At 41.3% G+C, this 21,998-nt stretch overlaps 1 protein-coding gene across 1 annotated transcript in view; it reads left to right on the top strand.

The window, feature by feature from the left end:
• Positions 1–1,023: 1,023 nt before the first annotated feature.
• The window catches only part of cacna1aa (calcium channel, voltage-dependent, P/Q type, alpha 1A subunit, a), a 103,879-nt gene continuing 82,904 nt past the window's right edge, over positions 1,024–21,998 (top strand). Inside the window, exon 1 of the mRNA XM_030782603.1 lies at positions 1,024–1,289. Coding sequence (XP_030638463.1) covers positions 1,027–1,289 — 263 coding nt within the window. The 5' untranslated portion in view covers positions 1,024–1,026. The remainder of the gene's footprint in view (positions 1,290–21,998) is intronic.

The following is a 21,998-nucleotide window of genomic DNA, read 5'->3' as shown; positions in this document are numbered from 1 at the left end:
GAGAGAGCCCATAAGAGGCTGGATCAGTCACCGTCGTCCTCTCACGATTGATAATGCTATGTTTCCTACCCAAAGGGCTCTCCATCGGTTTTTACCACGCTTGGATTGCTGTACTAACAGTGAAGTGCGGATGGTGTCTATGGCGAGAAGGATGGCATCTAATGTGTGAGAAAAAAGAAAGTCGATTATTGTAACAGTCTTACGTCGGATTTTGAGAGTGACAGTTCAATATAAGAGAAGAAATTACGCGAAATAATCGACAAATGTCGCATACATCTGTCGGTCTGGAAGACTGGTTTTCTGCGCGTGAAGGTAAAGTGAACGGGAGGTGGCAGGAGGTAGAATATCACTGTACCAAATATTGCGGATGTTACAAAATAAATAAATAATTTCATTTATTCATTTTTTAATCTAAAGATTTTCAGGACGGATCTCATCAGTCCATTCCAAAATGGCCAGTTAAAAAAATACGAGGTGGACCTGTGTAATTCTTTTGTTTTAAATAATCTGAGCATCACCCAAGCATTGTTCGAAGATAACTGTAGTCATGATAATTCCAAACTGAACTGCCAAAATCAAGACTAAGCGGAGTGGTAGGAGAGAAAGGTGTCTGACAGAATATGGAGCTGCGGAACACAAGAAACAGTTGTCCGAATTTCAAAATGGAACATATCATGTAAAGATTTTGTGCTTGGTTATTTACAGAAGAGGAAGGACTGTGCTTCATAATTATATGTGAGGAACAAGCCCGTCAGGTGTTCATTTTCCACGGCAAATTTCCCCCTTCTTAATCTCAAATGCACATCGGCTATTCGTAATAAGCACGACGCTTCGTTCCGCTTGGGGATCCTTTTTTCTTTTTCTTCTTTTTCTTTTTTGTGTGAACGGTGTGGGTTATCCAAACGTCAAGGAGTCCAACAGTTACACATGTATGAAGTCCTGAAGCAGATGGGATGTAATGTGGTGTGGCTGCGCTGAATACTCACCTCCCTCACTTCTGCTTCGTAAAGACTGGCGTTTAATAGAATGGCGCGGTTCGGAGACGAAGTACCGGCCAGGTATGGTGGAGGACCCGGTCAAGGGGGACCTGGCCGTGGTGGCAGCAGGCAAGGCGGTCCGCCAGGAGCCCAGAGGATGTACAAGCAGTCAATGGCTCAGCGAGCCCGCACTATGGCCATGTACAATCCTATACCGGTGCGGCAAAACTGCTTCACGGTCAACCGCTCTTTATTCATTTTTAGTGAGGACAACTTTGTGAGAAAATACGCCAAAAAGATCACCGAATGGCCATATCCTTTAAGCCCCTCTGTACAATCCTGGTCCATCAAATGAAGGTACAGTCAGTTTGACCATGAATGCAATTGGACTGGCAACATGCAATTTAAACTAATGGTTATGTGTGACAACAGTGTGTTCTGCCACCAGCCAATTTATTTTTTTTAGCCAATGAACATACGCCTATTAGTCAGAGACTATATTCTTCAAATTTTCGTCATTAATAAAATGATGTCATTTTAAGAGGAAATTACCTTAGCTCCTGATGTACAAGAATGGGATGATTGCTATAGGCTACTGTGCGAGACAACTATAAAGTAGCCATCATTTTTTGAGGCATTCAAAGCATACAACAGTTATTATAGGTTAAACGTTGCCAGGAAATTAGTGAATTTAAATAGGCCTTTAATATGGAATGATTTTTTTGTAGCGGTATTCCTGACAGTTTTATGTTGGTGTCACTAGTAGCACCATTTTTCTGAATCGGTCTAACGTTAATATAGTAATTATTCTGGCATTCTATGTTTTGACGCCCGAAGAAATGGTGTCACTCATGATGTTTAGTGTTTGTGTGGCGTGCATGTTACATGTTACGCACACGAGCAGAACGCGCTGAGCTGTCGTGGTTGGCGCTGTGAGGTTGGTTGCTGATGTCAGCAAGAGCAGTTTTAGCCCAACCTCGCACAAAACGGAAAGGGGGGAAGCGGGAGGGGGGGGAGATATAGCCTCCATTTCCCTCCAAGTGCTGTATAAAACACGGGCGGCTATATGCGTGTGTGTGTGTGTGTGTGTGTGTGTGTGTGCGTGTACGCTTGTGCATGCATTGTCCCATTGTCCCTGCTTCTCCTATGGCACTTCATCTCTCAGACATGATATAGACATTATTTAGTACCATAGTGGTTTTAACGTCATATTCTCTATCTGTGGTTGTTCACTGACGTTTGAATGATTATTTATGAAATGACATTGTATTTTTTTTTGGCCTTCTGTATTACCAAAGATTGTTACACCCTGAAAAGCAATGAGCTTAGTGTGTGTGTGTGTGTGTATGTGTGTGTGTGTGTCTCCTTTCATGTTAAATTGACTACATAGCTAGTAGACATTTTGTGAAAGTACAGGATATCTACAGTCTCGTGAAGTTTAAATTTAGATTTGGTTCATTTTAACTGCAGTTGGAACACAGGTGAATCATTTCTTCATATTTATTTATGTGCCAGTTAATTACAAGACTGCATTTATTACATGCGCTTAGAGACTGCTCTTGTGAAAACACTCAGAGACATGGGTAGACACCTATGACATGGGTAAATTTATTGTGTCCATGGGTGAATATTGTGCGTGTTTGTGACAGAGTAGAGAGCAGTAAAATTATAGCTGCTATTGTGCTAATGAGGCACACAGTCTGGCCTGATAAAAGTGTAATTCATAGGTCATGTATATATAAGATTTTGCTGACATCCACACAAATTTCCCATGGCTTTGCGAGTGGGTTTGTATGTGTGTGCGCTTATGTGTGTGTGCGTTTGTGTGTGTGTGTGAGAGAGAGAGAGAGAGACTCACTTGACTTTTAAAAGCCTTTCATTTCAACCATTATGTGATAGTGTTAGGCCAACAGAAATTGAGTTTAAATTTTCTGGAAATCAGTGTTAACATTTTACTCCATGACTAAGTGAGGAGTCACAGGAGCCATCTTTTCTCACCATCCCGAATCCTCTGGCTCACTGTGTTCTCAGGGCAGAACAGGCTCAGTCAGTATCAAAGGCACACTCAACAGTGATCCAAGACAAGAGACTTAAACAGACATACAACACTAATGCCATGTCCTTCAAGTCAAGATCTATGCAGTTTGAGGATGACTCTAACTTGGCCTGAAAAAAAAGAGAGAAAGAGAGAGAGAGTGAGAGAGATGCAGACAGAAAGACAGAGTGAAATACAGAGAGAGAGAGAGAGAGAGAGAGAGAGAGAGCGAGAGAGAGCGAGAGAGAGAGCAAATATTGTTTGAATGCTTGGACTAAACAGATGTCTTGAAGCTGAAAGCCATAACAGATAGTAACTGTAGCTTCTCCATTGGCCAGATAATAATGATGACAAGTCCACAAATTCAAGGAGAAGAATGGTCTAGAATTTGAATAGATGTTTGTTGTTCAGTTGGAACATTAATAAGTTCTTGTTACGTGTTATGCGTTATTTTTCATTTTTTTTTCCTCACAGTCACAACCAAAGACTGAACCACAAACAAAATCCAGACCCAAGTAATGTCATACAACTGTCTGATCTTGACTTAACATTATTGTCATGCTAACAACAAAAACAATTCATGAATCTACAGTAAATCAGACAGTTTATTTTGTCGTTGCATGACGGTAACACCAGAGATCTCTTGTACAGCATAAAGTGAAATGGTCTGAGAGATGTGCTGTCCCACTAACCATGAAGATTTCATCAAGCAGGTGATTAGCCATGTGATTGGAAACTTAGATACTCTATGCTGCAATAATCTTATAGTGATCCTTAAGTAATCTTACAGTAATATTACAGTGTACAATCTTACAGTGTTTCCTGGTGACTTGCCATGAGTTTGGAGCATCAGATACATTATTCTGCAGTGGTCCTTTCAGTGATCTTATAATGATCTTACAGTGATTCTACAGTGATCCCTACAGCTAGATAGGGCGTAACAAAGAGCAACCAAAGCCCAACATAGACAATTTTCACTTTACTCGGTTTTGTCTAAATGAGAGACATAACATGTGTGTATGTGTGTGTGCGTGTATGTGTGTGTGTGTGTGTGTGTGTGTGTGTGTGTGTAAAACATAGCTGACAATTTAGGAATCTTTATACATTAGCTCTGTCTCAATGAATTAAACAACGTAAGAAGTTTCCTCTGTCTTCCACTGCAGACTACACACTCTGGGTGCATATGAGACAGGCTATATTCTCTACTTACCTCTGGAGTGTGTTTCTAGGGGTTGAGACATAGCCATTTAAAAAAATGACAGAATGAGTGTCCTCAAAGCCATAGTCAATACCACGTGAGCTTCCCCTCAGATCACTACCAAATGGATCACAGTAGGATCTCCAAATCTCTAAGTCAACCAATCAGAACAGGAAGCTTGGCTGGGATGTACAGTGGATTGGGCAAGGGAAGGCTTTGCTTTGGATGTGCTCGGTTAGGCACTTACAATAGACCCAATGGCTGTAAATTAGCCAAAGACAACAGTAACAGATGGTGTTACCCTTTCTTCACCTGTTTTATCAGCCTTTCCCATCAGAAGATTAGTACTTCATCATAGAATGAGGAGAGGAAATAAGCTTTTATGTGATGCTTGAAGAGAGCCTCTAATACACATAATAACTGTTTAATTTGTATGGGATATTACATTAGTATTAAAAGATTTTATTATGAATACTTGATATGTAAAGGTTTTTTCCCATTCAAAATAGTGTCAGCAGACAGACTGTAAGTTGCTAATTTAATCATTCTTTGATTTAAAAGACAAAACAAAATTTGATTTATTATTGAGTGTGTCTGCGGCGTACTTTACGTAGGATTCAGCAAAAGAGACCATTCATGAGAGAAAAAAGGGTAGGAGTCAGGTGTGGCGCTTCTCCCCCTCTGGGTTTAACTGACATAGGAGTAAATCTTAAAAAATCCATGTGATCTCTTGATAATGCTACTTTCAGGCAATGTAATGGGAGCTTGACTGAAGACCACTAGGGGGCCCATTCCATCCTCCCAGAATGGGAAGCCAGGCATTAATAGTTGTGCTTGACAAAAAGGTGTATTGCAGAGACTCATCCCTCTCTTGTGAGTGCACTAAGGATTGAACCACTCAGGTTCAAATACCCATATAGGCCTAGTCTGTCTGAGAAGTAAAAAACCTTGAAGCATTAGGCCAAATCAGAGCATCTGCACTTAGAGCATGTTTGGGTAAGCACCCCAAGCACAGCAATGCATTTAGATACGGAGACGTGGAGAAATGTATCGCTGGAAGACCATGTGTCCTGCTTTACCCTCTTGGCATTGATTGTACTTAGATACACACTGGCCATGTTTGGTGTCGCTGCTGTTTATAGCCTGTCTTTTCTGCACTGTAAATGGAGCGTAGCTCTATACGTGTGTTCACTATCAATAGCTCCATTGACCCCTTTATGAAACACAATGCAAGAATGATTGTGAGTGTGTTTTTCTGTGTTCACATTGATGCATACCTCTGTTGATTAATTGGAGCTCCTTTGTTCTGAAAGAGAACTTAGCTAGTGCAAGACTGGCCTACAGATGTTTAAAACGACATACCTCAAAAGAGCAATGAAGTAATAATAGTGAATGGAATAACTAAAGGCAAATACTCATTGAATATGTGTTTTTGTGGTGTATGATATATTTTAGATTCACATGTATGAACTGTAGCATGTAACAAAACTCAGTGTGCATGGACAGTGAGTGGGGAAAGCAACACTTTCTGTTTTTACACCTACACTGCACAGAAGACAGGAGAAATGAGATCAGCCAGAGATTCAATCATATGTTAAATGTCATACTGCAGGAAAAGAACAAACATAAAGCAAATAGGCTCTTTTAAAATGCTAGTGGTTGGTCATGCTAATGATGTAGCAATAGCCAACCTAAAATTGTAAAATTCACCGATAAACGAGTTCACGTAGTTTTATCAAAACTGAACTCCATGTTTAGTAGATATAATTTACCTCCTGTGCAGATTCACTGTGAGAGCACGAGTGGTACCAGCTGTCTAAACTGTACGTTTAAAGCTATATGATTTTTACATGAGATTTCAAAGGAGAAGATGAAGTATGAAATGTAACCTGGAGGTGTCACTAGTGGGGCAACACAATAATGACCTAGCTGCACTGTAATTCAATGTCATTGCCAAACATGTTGTTCAAGTTGTGTGTCAGTCTGACTTCGGCTGTTTAGTCACGTCTCTTTATCTGTTACTGAGCTGTGATCACAGGCCCAACACAAAGTGGAGATTAGAGCAGAATGCAGGAGAGGTTTTAGCTTTAGATTTACCTTTTGCCTTACAATTCTTTTGTGGAATCCATGCAACCTCCAAGGACTTTGCTTTGGGCAGGTATTGAAAGTTTTCTGTGTTCTGGAAATCCGAAAGGCAGACTGAAATCACCCTATGGGTCCAAAGTCCAGGATTGCGTTAGCTGCATTAGCTGCATTAGGCATGTTAGATGTGTGAGCAGAGTTAGATGACATAATCTCAATGATAATAGGTCAGACGGGGCATGAGGTGTAAACACAGTAGTAGCACACTGTGTTAAGGCATTGTCACTCAACGCTGAGGGACATCCCACGACTCACATCCCAGCTGTGACACACGCACCGACTGTGGGCAGGGGTCCAAGGGAGCGCAGTTAGCCCTTTTCCCTCAGGCAGACATGTCAGTCAGGGACAGCCTCCGTCCCACCGCCGGGTGATCACTGATGGTCAGGGGATCTCTTCCAAAGTTGTTACGCCACGTGACGATGTTTCGCCACATTAAAGGGGACTGGCAGGTTTCACATGAATCAGAAGAACTGTGTGTGTGTGTGTGTGTGTGTAAGCTTCTCACTCTAACTCAGGAACAGAATTCAGAGGAGTCATGGGTAATCAGGGAGATGGAGGTTTATTCGTTATTGTGGGGTGCTTGATTGCCTAGTGAATATGCTTCTGTCTACTGAAGTCAATAAATTAAGTAAGTGACAGTAAAGTGTGATTTTTACACTGTGTTTTTTATCTGTAACAGCATATTGATGATGGAACTGTCCCAGTGTCCTCAGTGGTGTGCTTCTATAACAGTACAGGGTTCATTCAGTGCGTTATGACAATGACACGGATAAAATGACACTGCGGTGAATGACACTGAAACGATGAGAGACATGCATCTGTTTTTTGCTTAGCCTGTACTTTCACCATGAACCAAGCCCTGACTATGTCTATGGACTGAACAGATTTCAAATCCGTTGTACAAGCAGAGGTGATATATGTAATCGTTTTTTAACACGTGTTTATGTGTGAGGGTTTTGATATTAACAAGATTAAAAGCACACTCACTCACTCACTCACTCACTCACTCACACACACACACTCACACTCACACATGCAGACACACACACACACACACACACACACACACACAGAGAGAGAGAGAGAGAGAGTGAGAGAGAGAGAGGGAGAGAGAGAGAATGGACACCAGAGGGAGACAGATAGATGTATAGGAGGAAGAATTCTCTGGATTTATAGATCTCTGTTAGGGGAAGACTGTGCTGAGGAGACTCTGAAATATTTATCCTTCCCCCATTTTCTTCTATAGTTCAGCCTCAGTCAGAGACTGTCTGAAGATGACTCGTGTGTACACGTGTGTGTACATGTCTATTGATAGGTGTAGACGTTTGCCTCGTTCTGGTTTCCTCTGTCATGTGTGACTCCTAGGTATCAGCCATGTATGTTTCAGATGTACATTACTAATGATGCTGATATGATCCTCAGACATGTTAGTAGGTCTGATTGTTTGATGGGCTGTTAAATATTGGCAGTTGTTTTTTGTTGCTGTGGTTCTTCTTTATCATTACCTGAAAGTTTAAAGTTTTACAAAGATGAATGGCTTATAATGTTCATAGTTGATTTTTCTGAACAGTGTCTGTACCTCTGTGTCAGTGTTCATGTGTAAAACAAACAAAAAAAAGCTTAATTAATGTAATGACACGACACAGATTCTCATCAGCTTTAAAGTGTCTTTTTTTGGGAAAGCTAGTGCTCCCTCCTGTCCGCTCTCATCTTCACCTTCCCCACCTCCCAATTCCCCACCCCTCGCTCGCTTCCTCCCTCCTCCCTGTCGCACACACGGTGCTGCTACACTCCCTGCATCTTTCCCTCTATTCAGTCAGACTAAAAATAACAACGGCTGCTTGAAAGAGCACTTTTCAATGGTGCGCCCTCCCCTCCCTGCCTCATTGACGCTGCTGTCTCTGGTGCTACTGCAGTGTGAGCGGCATACAGCCAAACTCTTCTGCTGCATGAAAGCATATTTCAGTGTGTGTGGATGCTGGGAGAGAGCAGCTGGAGACAGGCCATAGTATGTAAGAATGTGTGTCTACATTAGGGTTTCACAGTGAAGTGAGCTTGCAAATTTCTGTGTGTGTGTGGCTCTGGGGTTGTTATTAGTGACTACAGAGCATAGAATGAGAAGAACATGACCAAATAAGCTCTCACGTGTGTTCTTTGTTAGGAACTGAAAAAGGGAGCGTTCATTTACAGGGTGGGTACTCACGTTACTTATGTTACAGACCTCAGGGTGAGACTTATGGACTGAATCAATAAAATGACACATATACATCTTACATTACATATATATCTTGCAAAGATATGAACCAATGTTGTCATTAAGATAATCTAATTTAGTTTTAGATGGTTATCTCAAGGGGCAGCATGGTGGCGCAGTGGATAGCGCTGTCGCCTCACAGCAAGAAGGTTTGATTCTCGGGTTCAATTCCTGGCCAGGCGGCCAGGGTCCTTTCTGTGTGGAGTTTGCACGTTCTCCCCGTGTCTGCGTGGGTTTCCTCTGGGAGCTCCGGTTTGCTCCCACAGTCCAAAGACATGCAGGTTAAGCAAATTGGAAACACTAAATTGCCCCTAGGTATGAATGTGTGTGCGAGTCTGTGTGTCTGCACTGCGATGGACTGGTGATCTGTCCAGGGTGCTTTTATGTGTATGTGTGTGCATATATATATGTATGTATATATATATTAACACAACTAACGCAGCTGCGCTTTGTTTACTGCCAAATGAACCATCCTGGCTAGAAATGGATAAGGACAAGTATGGAGTTTTAGGCGGAAAATTTCACTTTAAAAAGTTGCCCAACAGATCTTTGGAGAAAACAAAAGTAATCTGTACAGTTTGCAAAGCCAAATTAAATTACCCCAGTAGTAATTCATCTTTGACATATCACCTCAAAGCAAAATACCCTATTGAAACCATCTCTACAGGGCTTCGCCAGTCTGCACTACAGGAGTGTGGTACTCATGGGCGAATAACGAAACTTGTAAGTGAGAAGGTGACTAATACTTTGGTTAATTGGATAGCTTAAAACTGCCACCTATTTAATATAGTAGAAGATGATGGACTGAGAGAAATGATTTAAATTGCATGGGGAGACACCTCTAAAGCCATGTTTTAACCGAGGGTGACACGAATGCATGAAAAGTCAGTGGCAGGAGGCGAATGGGCAGAAACTGCGAGCGACGCAAAACAGGCGAAGTGAGCATTTGTTAGAATTAAAAAATGTTCAACTCGAGCGAAAATTTCACCTTGCCAAAGCCAATCACCTTCAAGTAGGGCTAGAAGTCACGCCCCCTTCTCGGAAACCTCTTCAGTCCTGTGTAATCTGATTGCTGTAATCAAAAATGCTCGCTGTGATGTAGCTCGAAATTCAGTTGTTCATTTTTCAGGCAAGCGATCAAACCCACACAAGGAAAGCAAAGCAAAATCTTACTTTGCATTCGGTTAACACACAACATTATAATCCATCCTCTAGAGGAACCAATCAGCTGGCACTTGAACATGGAACACATTTTTTGTTGTTCATATCATTTATATTAGTGAATATAAGAGATTATTACCTTCTGTAGAACCCAATAATGTAATAATTTCCCAATAATGGAACAACTCCCAATAATGAAATAAGAATCTCCACTTAACTCCATCAAAAATGTAATAAAACCTGATAACGTAATAACTTCCCAGTAATGTAATAAAACATCTTAACCAATAATGTAATAACATCTGTACCAATAATGTAATAAATTATTACATTAATGAGAGGTTATTACATTATTGGGTTAACCTTATTTTTGCAGAACCCAATAATGTAATAATTTCCCAATATTGTAATAACATGGCTAATGTTGTAGTAACATGCCACCAATAATGTGTTAATGTTTTGGGAATGCATTGTTCTTGTAAGTTAGTCATTATTTTCAAACAGACAATGCCATAATCATGTGTAATAATATAATGGTACCAGTCCTGTGCAACAATATAACGGTTTTTCATTTCTTATTTGTGAATATTACACAGTGCTGCACTGCTACTACATACTACATTTCTCCCAGACAGACTCTCTCTTGTTCTTTTTAGAGATAAAGTCCAAGTATCGTATACCACATGGTAAAAGTCTAAGCTCATCCCTCCTGAATGAGGCATACTAGTTGTCTTCAACTAGAAATGCCTCTGACATTTCAAACCTTACCCCGCCCCCCTTCCAATAAGATGACACGATACACTTGCAAATACCTCTAGAAATCTGAGTATGGTGTTTTGTATTGATCTTGCATTTGTTGTAAGGATTTCAGTGATCTGTCTACAAATAGGAGACATAGCTAAGGTAAGCCTAAAATCATCAATTACAATTTACAATTTAGTTATTTGGCAGACGCTTTTTACCAAAGTGACTTACAATTGGTGCATCAGTCGGATTTCTAATACCTTCAACAGAGATCATAATAAGACTGAGCGTCGAATTGCCCCTTCGCATTGCGCCCCTGGAATACTTTTACAAACAGAAATACAAGACAAAGGTTTTTTTTTTTTTTTTCTTCCTCTAGGGAAGGGAGGTTAGGCATTGGGGGACAGGTGTGTTCTAAAGAGGTGGGTTTTCAGTTTCCTGCGGAAGATGGTAAGAGATTCCGCAGTCTTGACTGCATGGGGGAGGTCGTTCCACCACCTCGGGGCAATGGCGGAGAAGAGGCGTGGTCGGGAGGAGCGGCTGCCGGGTTCCCGGAGTGAGGGGACCGTCAGTTGTCCGGAGGACGTGGAGCGGAGGGTCCTAGTTGGGGTGTATGGCGTTATAAGAGACTGAAGGTATGATGGGGCAGAGCCTCTTGTGGCCAGGTAGGCCAGCACCAGTGTCTTGAACTGGATGCAGGCTGCTACCGGAAGCCAGTGGAGCGCAGTAAGCTCTGTATCATCAGAGTACAGTCCTGTGTTTTTAAATTGTTTTGGGAAGCCAGGAAGCCAGGGAAAAAAGAGAAAGATGAGGGTGACTTTTAAGAAATGTTTTCACATCCAAGATAGCAAGGAGTGTAATATTACATAGTACTTAGGTATCCCCTGAACTTACTTAATTCTAACTGGAATGGTATATATTTTAATTCTGTGTAGGTGGATGGTGGAACTGTACTCTGACATATCGTGAACATATACTGTTTAGTCAGATGAGAACAGATATTATTCAATGAATATTCTGAAGTGCTGAGGTACATTTTGTTGAATTAAAGGCTGTTTATGTAAAAATTTACTGTAATCTAGACGTTTCAACCTATTGTTCTGTTGGTCATTTAAGAAAATTCACTTGTATAAATGTTTAAATGCAAAGAGTGCATCATCTTTTCTCTCAATGCAGCGTATTCGTTGAATAAAATCTGTTCTTGTCTGACTAAACAGTAAATGTTCAATATATGTCAGAGTACAGATCCACAATCTACCTACACAGAATTAAAGTTTATACCATTCCAATTAGAAGCCCAACATTGAATTTCCAAAGGAATGTTTGATTTAGATGTCATGGTTTGAAATTTACTAAGAAATGAAGAAATGTGTAAAGAAATAAATATTAATCTTTTGCTGAATACTCAGATTACTCAGGTATTTGAGGTATTTGCCAGTGTCTCGTTTCATCTTATTGGAAGGGGGGTGGGGGTAAGGTTTGAAATGTCAGAGGCATTTCTAGTTGAAGACAACTAGTATGCCTCATTCAGGAGGGATGAACTTAGACTTTTACCATGTGGTACACAATACTTGGACTTTATCTCTAAAAAGAACAAGAGAGAGTCTGTCTGGGAGAAATGTAATATGTAGAATGGGTTCTTTAGTGATTTTGCAGTATGGAGTGGGTAGGTCTGTATCAGACAAAGTATACTTAACTTAGGGCTTATCAGAGGGCTTGGATAGATCTATACACTATCCCACATCTATACACTGTTATGTCCTATACACATCTATACACTGTTATGTCCTATACATATCTAGACACTGTTATGTCCTATACACATCTATACACTGTTATGTCCACTTGATTTCTGAGGTTTTCCACCATAATACTATATACACAATACTCTACACGGAATAAGGAAGCAAAGTAAGACATGTGCTATCATACAGAGATACAGGAGTAGATGAAAAAGACTGATTTATTTGGCGCTTCAGCTCTATTTTCATCTACCATAGACCAGTGGCAGTGCAGCACTGTGTAATATTCACAAATAAGAAATGAAAAACCGTTATATTGTTGCACAGGACTGGTACCATTATATTATTACACATGATTATGGCATTGTCTGTTTGAAAATAATGACTAACTTACAAGAACAATGCATTCCCAAAACATTAACACATTATTGGTGGCATGTTACTACAACATTAGCCATGTTATTACAATATTGGGAAATTATTACATTATTGGGTTCTGCAAAAATAAGGTTAACCCAATAATGTAATAACCTCTCATTAATGTAATAATTTATTACATTATTGGTACAGAGGTTATTACATTATTGGTTAAGATGTTTTATTACATTACTGGGAAGTTATTACGTTATCAGGTTTTATTACATTTTTGATGGAGTTAAGTGGAGATTCTTATTTCATTATTGGGAGTTGTTCCATTATTGGGAAATTATTACATTATTGGGTTCTACATCTCCTAAGCTGGTATCTAATTTTAATGGCCTTAATCATTTTGAAATTCAACTGGTGCTTTAGCATATTGGCCTGGGTTTTAGTGTTATTTCTGTTAGTGAATATAAGAAATATGACTTTCAAGCTGATAGTCAATTTTGATGGCCTTGATCGTTTGTGGGAAATCTGTAGTTCACAGGAGAGAATCTGTGTTCAAAGTTAAAAAGATGCTATTAATCAATAGTATCTGAATTTAAAGATACTTCCTTTGTGTTGATTCTGCATTAATTCTGTGATTTTACATTTAAATATCCTTTATTACAAGCTTCAGTCTTAAGAAAAAATAAAGCGATTAACTGCACCTCAATTACAGCAAACTGTGCAATTAATTAGTTATTTTTTTAATCGATCAACAGCCATTTTTTATAAATACATACATATATACATATACATATATATATATATATATATATACACACACACACACACACACATATATATATATGTATGTATGTATTTATATATTTATATATATGTGTGTGTGTGTGTGTGTGTGTGTGTGTGTGTGTGTGTCTATACACACACACACACACACACACATACACACACACACACACACACACACATATATATATATATATATATATATATATATATACGCACACACACATACATACATATGTGTGTGTGTGTGAGTGTGCATGTGTGTGTGTAGTATATTACACGTATATATAGATATTTTATATATGTGTATGGTTTTGGGCATGAAGTGGGAAAACCGTGTCTAGGTCAGGAAGGGCGGGGCTTGCAATCCCCCCAGTCTTTTTCTAGTCCTTTCCTTTTTCCAGTCCTTTCTTTTTTTGTTATCTTTACTTCACACACTATCACATACACTTTATTTTCATATCCATTCCAGCTGAATAGGTTACACAGTTTGGGGAAGAGGAGAGGAGAAAGAATGAGTAAACCACAAGAAAAAGCAAAAAGAGGAAAAATACAATAAATATGGAAGGTGTGGTTTCTCTCACCCCAATACTGCTAGAGGAGTGAAAGAGAGAGAGAGAGAGAGAGAGCGAGAGAGAGAGAGAGAGAGGGAGGGAGAGAGAGAAGGATAGAGACAGAGAAGACAGAGGGAGAGAGAGACAGAGAGAGAGAGAGCCTGTCACTCCATAAATCATTAAAGATGCACCGTGGTGTGATTCTGAGCAAAGAACTAGGATGTCAGAGCAAACACACACACACACACACACACACACACACGCACACATATACACACACATACACAGCACAAAGCAGCAGCAGCACTGTGATACACATAGTACCAAATGCCCAAGTTTCTATGGCAACCCTATGACATCTCAGTCAAAAAACCTTGAGAGACCTCACCCAGCTTAGTATATCTCTTTCTCTCTCTCTCTCTCTCTCTCTCTCTCTCTCTCTCTCTCTCTCTCTCTCTCTCTCAGTAAGTGTCTTTCCTTCTTGCCCTCCAAAACTCCATTCCTTCTTCTCTGTGCTTTTCCTGGAAAAGTGATGAGAAGTGAAGGGCTGTCGGTTCACCTCAGCTCCTCCCTTCCCTGTCGCTGACAGAGCACTGAGCTGAGACCACATTCAACCAGGATCCATTCACAGAACCTTCCTCTGAGCTCTCTCTCCCTCACTCTCTCTCTCTCTTTCTCTCTCTCTCTTTCTCCCTCTCTGTCACTAACTTTCTGTTATGCAGGCATAAAAAAACAGTGGCTGGAGGGTCTGGGTCGGGCTGCTAAAGTGTGATTGGCTCTATCAGCCTTTCGGTTCAGTTCAAATTCATGAAGCTGTATTAGTCTTACTTTTTAGACCATAATGAACACCGTTTAGGCCAAGAAAGGCTTTAGGCTTTTTAGACCCAAGAATTCTGGGTGGTGAAAAAGAGATAACTAGTGCTTCACACATTGCAACATACAAAAACACTGAGTGTATGTGTGTGCCTGTGTCAGTCTCTGTGTTATGTGCATGTGTGAACATCCATGTATGTGTGTGCGTGCATTTGTGCATGTGTGTGTGTGTATGTGTTTGTGTCAGTCTACCTGTTTGTGTCAGGTATTTGCTGGTTACACACATACTAATGTCTGATTCTATATGAGAGTAGTCATTGTAGTGTTGGTGTCCTGCTGAATTTCTGCTGCTACAGTGTGAGCAGATTGAATGGAAACCAACACAGCACATGTTCACCTGGCCTCCTATTTCAGGGAAGCATTCCATTACATAGATAATATTCAGTCTAATGTAGGTTGAAGGACTGAAATTCATGCATAACATATTGGTAGCAGTTTTGGCAGAGATGTTAGATAGTGAGCTCATAACTTGATGGAGATTGATGTAATGTTACATATTCACTTTGAGATTTAACATTCACTCATTCATCAAAATTCAACCTAACGTAAGCTGAAAGTGCACATAAACACATTTATGACACAATTAAAAATTCTTCAGGACTGTTTACGTATGTTTATAGAATGAGAAATAGCCTGTAGACTGTTCTAAATGTTGTAGTCTGTTATATAGTGGGACGTGACCTTGTAGACTGTTTAAATGCCGAAATCTGTTATAGAGTGGGAAATGACCTCAAAGACTGCATTAAATGCTGAAGTCCTGTGTGACGGCTCTGTTATAACAGGCATTATGGTCTCTTTGTTTGTTGCTCGCTCTCTCTCTCTCTCTCTCTCTCTCTCTCTCTCTCCCTAGCTCCTCCTCCCTGTCTTGCATTTTAGCAGGTTGTGAATAATTCAGTTCTGGTAGCTGCTCAGTGTGTGTATGTGTGAGAGAGTGTGTGTGAGGAGGGAGGCATGCGCTGACGTTGGAACGAGGCTATTTTTGGGTGCTGAGTACAGGCAGAGACTCTGATGGATTGATTTTTCATGCTCGTGTTCCTGAAATCACATGCTCCACTTTCACTGCTCCCACCACTGCAGCCAAACACTCACCTGCCGTCTCCTGCCACTACTGCTGCCAAACACACACCTGTCGTCTCCTGCCACTACTGCTGCCAAACACACACCTGTCGTCTCCTGCCACTACTGCTGCCAAACACACACCCATCAACTCCTGCCACTACTGCAGCCAAACACACACCTGCCATCTCCTGCCACTACTGCAGCCAAACACACACCTGCCATGTCCTGCCACTACTCCTGCCAAACACACACCCATCGACTCCTGCCACTACTGCAGCCAAACACACACCTGTCGTCTCCTGCCACTACTGCTGCCAAACACACACCCATCAACTCCTGCCACTACTGCAGCCAAACACACACCCACCGTCTCCTGCCACTACTGCTGCCAAACACACACCTGTCGTCTCCTGCCACTACTCCTGCCAAACACACACCCATCGACTCCTGCCACTACTGCAGCCAAACACACACCCACCGTCTCCTGCCACTACTCCTGCCAAACACACACCCATCGACTCCTGCCACTACTGTTACCAAACACACACCCATCGACTCCTGCCAAACGCAGCCAAACGCACATCCACTGTCTCGTGGCACCACTGCTGCTACCAGCGCCGTATCTGCCATGCTTACGCACATGCACACTTGCACACACACAGAAACGCATGAATGCACACACACATTGACACACTCACAGGCGGGTTTTGCTCTGAGCTTATTCAGCAAATAAGCGCAGATCAGAACTCAAATGGAGCTAAAGTGCTACAAACGGCCCGGGAGGCAAAGAAATTTATTAGAGGAGAAAGGACAGGGTGCTCCAGCCACACATAGGCAGGCCGGATGATGCTGGCAGGGTGTAGTAAGGCCAGGGCTGGATGATACTCGTAAAGACAGATGCCTCTGCTACTGAGACAGGCAGAGCGTTCACTAACCTTACACAGTTACTGGGGAGACGGAGAAAGTACTGACTGGAGAGCAAATGACAGAGAGGGAGATGGGGCAATAACCACAGGCTCTCATGTAGGTATACAGGGAACAGTGTGCAGGGTTATTCAAGTTAACAGTGCATGCAACCACATGCGTGAGCATGCATGCACACATTAACACACACACACACATACACACACACAGGCGCGTGCACACACACATGCACACATAAACACACACACACATACACACAAATACATACAAAAGAGATTATAGAAGGGGTAATGTAGTGTTGCTGTAAAGTGTAAAGGAGATTATAGACGGTTAATGCAGTGATGCTGTACGGTCCCTCACTAGCTCTGTCTGAATGATCCTGAATGCAGTTGTGTGCAGTATGTGATTTTGATACTCTCACTCTGTCAGATATCCCGTGGCTTAATCATGTTTAATGGCATGGTCAGCCACATGTACGCTGTGTTTTTCACTCCTGGCATGTTCACTGATATTTCTTTCTCCATGTCTTTGTAGCTACTGTTTCATCCAAAGGAGCACATTCCAAACCTGTCTGTTTGGGTTTTTAACCATTTCATTCCAGCACCACCTTTCCCAGCTGCTCTCCTTAGTCAATTTAACATATATTATCACCTTAACAAACACATGCATTCATACACACACTCGCATGCACACACGCACACACACACACACGCGCGCGCGCACACGCACACATGCTAACTCTCTCGCTCTCGCTCTCTCTCTCTCTCGCTCTCTCTCTCTCTCTCTCACACACACACGCACACACACACACACTGTGAGCACACCTTCTGCTATTATAACAGTGGAAATGAGAGAAAGGGAGAGGCGGAAGTGAACCAGGAAGAGTATTAAGTTTTGGGCATTTCTTCAGCAGCTGCAGTGAAATAGGAGGGGAAAAAAGACCCCTCTCGAGTGAGTACATTAATAATTCACCCAGCAGCTGCAGAATCTGTGATTCAGTATTAGAAAAACAAACAGCCTGGAACCTTAAAGACATATTTACATTTCACTGACTGGCTTTCATGGTTCACACTCAGACCTGCTCTGCCGTCTGTTAATGTTAATTACAGCAACTCGCTGACTCACCAATGCACTAAATCACTGACTTACTAAATTAGCATATCAGCCAGCAGTTAGACTATCTAATGCCTGTCTGCTCAGTAGCAAGCCTTGTTTGATAAAACCAGTTGATTTATTGATTTAAAAGGAAGGTGTAAAGGGAAGGCGGAGCTTCCTTACCTGGCCTCTCCTCTGCTGTGTTGAGGGAACATCATGTGCAGCTAAAGGAAATACTATAAAATCCATTCTTTTCCAGGCCTTATGCTTATACCTTAACTGTTTGGGGTGGTGTTAAAAAACTGTAAATAAAAACCCCAAACAAACAAAAAGCAACCTAATTCTAAACAGTGTGTTCTGGGATAGTTTTGTGTTAGAAATGATTACTGTCATTTAGCTCTCTGCCAGAGTTTGCCTGGATAAAGGATCAATTATATTGTCCTAAATCAACGTCACGAATCCCCTATCATGTTTTTTCCCCTTATCATTTCCCTTTTATTATTTACATACTTTTCTATCTCTCCATCCCTCCATCCTTCTGGTGGTCTGTAAGTCAGAGGAAACATGCTGACACTGTGACCTGTACTGGGCTGAACAGAGACTGTATGACGCACACACAGGCTCAGGAGGCAGAGTGAAAGAACACAGAGGGAGAGAAAGGAAAAAAGGAGGAGGTAACAGTGTAACAGTGAGCAGGGCAGAGAGAATGGCAGAAAAGAAAAGAGATCACATGCAGGGTTAGAGGTCATGTATAGGACATGACTGACAGATTTTGGAAAGGAAATGCACCTGGAAATTGTCAAAAGGTAAAAATAAACAGGAACAGAATATGGCTGCTGGATGAAGATTAGGGGCAAAGAGAGAAGAGAGGGGGTGTTTAGCATGAAGTTTAGCTAAAACAAGAATGTTTACACCTAATCACATTTTCTCTAGTGAGCTATAAACTGGAGGAGCTCTCTCTCTCTCTCTCTCTCTCTCTCTCTCTCTGAAGCACGCTCACATATATGCACACATGTGTATTCTTTCTGCCGTGAAGTGCAAGGGGTGAGCAAGTTCAGCAAGTTTTAGTCTGTTTTAGTCCGTCTCAGTCTGCTAGTCTGTTTAGTCTGTTTTCATCTGTTTAAGTCTGTTTCAGTCTGTTTTAGTCTGTTTCAGTCTGTTTCAGTCTGTTTTAGTCTGTTTCAGTCTGTCTTAGTCTGTTTAGCCTGTATTAGTCCATTTTAGTCTGTTTTAGTCTGTGTAGTCTGTTTTAGTCTGTTTAGTCTGTTTTAGTCTGTTTAGTCTGTTTTGTCTGTTTAGTCTGTTTTAGTCTGTTTAGTCTGTTTTAGTCAACATATCTGTTTTGTTCTGTTGTAATCTGTTTCAGTCTATTTCAGTTTGTTTCAGTCTATTGTAGTCAGTTTTAGTCTGTCTCAGTCAATTTTAGTCTGTTGTAGTCTGTTTCAGTCAATTTCAGTCTGTTTCAGTCAGTTTGAGTTTGTAGCCCTCTCATCTCCTTGTCAGTGATCCCACAGAGCACCACGTCATGATGCTCTGTGTGTTTAGGGAGAGGACTGCTTCAGTCTGCTTCTACTGCTTCATTCTGCTTCTACTGTTTTAGTCTGCTTCAGCCTGCTTCAGCCTGCTTCAGTCTGCTTCTACTGCTTCAGTCTGCTTCAGCCTGCTTCAGCCTGCTTCAGTCTGCTTCAGTCTGCTTCCACTGCTTCAGTCTGCTTCAGCCTGCTTCGGTGTGCTTCAGTCTGCCTCTACTGCTTCAGCGTGCTTCAGTCTGCTTCTACTGCTTCAGTCTGTTTCAGTCTGCTTCTACTGCTTAAGTCTGCTTCTACTGCTTCGGTCTGCTTCAGTCTGCTTCTACTGCTTCAGTGTGCTTCAGTCTGCTTCTACTGCTTCGGTCTGCTTCAGTCTGCTTCTACTGCTTCAGTCTGTTTCAGTCTGCTTCTACTGCTTCAGTCTGTTTCAGTCTGCTTCTACTGCTTCAGTGTGCTTCATTCTGCTTCTACTGCTTCAGTCTGCTTCAGTCTGCTTCTACTGCTTCGGTCTGCTTCAGTCTGCTTCTACTGCTTCAGTCTGTTTCAGTCTGCTTCTACTGCTTCAGTCTGTTTCAGTCTGCTTCTACTGCTTCAGTGTGCTTCATTCTGCTTCTACTGCTTCAGTCTGCTTCATTCTGCTTCTACTGCTTCAGTCTGCTTCTACTGCTTCAGCCTGCTTCAGTCTGCTTCAGTCTGCTTCTACTGCTTCTACTTTTACATGAGGGAAACAACGAGAGAGAGAGAGAGAGAGAGAGAGAGAGAGAGTGTCATGACCATACGACAGTGATGTGTCGAGAGCACAACAGCACCACCCTGTGGCTAAGAAAAACAATTCTAGGTAGCTAGTGAGGAATTCTGTATAACATGAGCTAACCTTCAGGTAACACCCTATAATGGCTTGTTCTGATTTCTGTTTTTATGTCAAGGCCTTGCGATTCCACCCACATTCTTGTTATTCTATTTATACATCCCTATTCATAGGACAGAAGATATTTCACAAGAAGATCTCTAATTTCTTTCCACTGTCGACCACTGACTCATTGCTGACTAAGAGGTGGAAAGGTCAGGGGTCAAGAAATCACGACCACATGTAAAATTAGTGAAACACTCTGTCAGACCACCAGAGAACAATGCTTGTCCTGACGAAAGAATAGGCTGCAATGCCCTCCTGTGATCTTCTGTATCTGATCTTTATAAATTGTCTATTTACCTCACCCCCTCTCAGTGTAAGCTTGAAAAAAAGAAGAAAAAAAAACTACTTCCTATGCCTGTGACTGCTATTTCTATAGTGCAGCAGGGAGGCAGAAAGGAGATGGTTTTGAAGGTTACTGGCAGAGCACATCAGAGCAGAATCCACTCATATTCATGTGGTCTTTAAACAGGCCACTTTTTTTTCTTCAGGGATGGAGTGAGAGAAAAGGATCCTTTGAAAACACACTTCACACAACACTGCGGCCACATCACAAGTAGCGGCCCTATCACTCACACACACACACACACACACACACACACACGCACGCACGCACACACACACACATACAGCATACAGGGCAGTACAGCAGATGGGACAGCACATCCATTCATTCTCCAGAGAAAGAGACAGAGGAGTGCTTCACTCTTTCTTTCATCTTTCTATCCTGCGAGGCGCTGCCAAAAAAGGTCACCAGTTTCCACACGAACTCTCAATATACACACTCACACACACACACCACACCACAGACACAGTAATAAAGAGCAGATCTGCTTATCCTAACAAATGAAGGATTAATATTTACCTGTTCACACAGTTCATATGTAAATATACTATTTTCATCTTTATTCTTTTTCTTCAAAAAAATGTGTGTGTGTGTGTGTGTGTGTCTGATTCTGTGTGTATCTATGTGTGTGTTAGAGAGAGAGAGAGAGAGAGAGAGAGAGAGTGAATGTGTGTGTGTGTGTGTGTGTGTTTGATTCTGTGTGTATCAATGTTTGTGTTAGAGAGAGAGAGAGATTCAAGGGCACAAGTGACAAGACAGTCATGGATGAATGACGCTCACCCTATTCTTTTAATTTAGAACTTTCTCTTCTTCTCTCTCTGTTCCTCTTAACATGTAGCAATCGCTCTAGCACCTTACATTGAGTAGCCTTAGGAGTCGAGTCATCCTGAATCCGGTAGCAGGCTTTCCCTCTTCCGCTCATCTATACCCAAATCTTAATCCCTTACCATGCTTTCCCTGACCTAGTCCTCTACACATGAACCTTAGTCTGAATCTGTTACCAGTCTTTCCCTATACCAGACCTCGACCTTAACCAATTGCCTTAAGATTTTTGAGTTAATTAACTCAAAAAGTTAATTAACTCAAGTTCTCAGAGCCAATTTATTATTATTGTACTATTTAACTTAAGTTAAATCAAATTAGTGATTATATCAACTCAAATATTTTAGTAAAGTGTGATAACAATGTAATATTTAAAAGAAAAATGGAATTAAATTACGAGAACAGAACCTTTAAAGCTAAAACACTGTCTATATTTCATGTTTTTCTCACAAGACCTCAACCCAAAATAAGGTCGTCGTCT

The sequence above is a fragment of the Chanos chanos genome, chromosome 8 (genome assembly GCF_902362185.1).
Source record: "Chanos chanos chromosome 8, fChaCha1.1, whole genome shotgun sequence".
Lineage (NCBI taxonomy): Eukaryota > Metazoa > Chordata > Actinopteri > Gonorynchiformes > Chanidae > Chanos > Chanos chanos.
The sequence above is the reverse complement of the archived record's forward strand: the minus strand, read 5'-3'. Positions and strand labels throughout refer to the sequence as shown.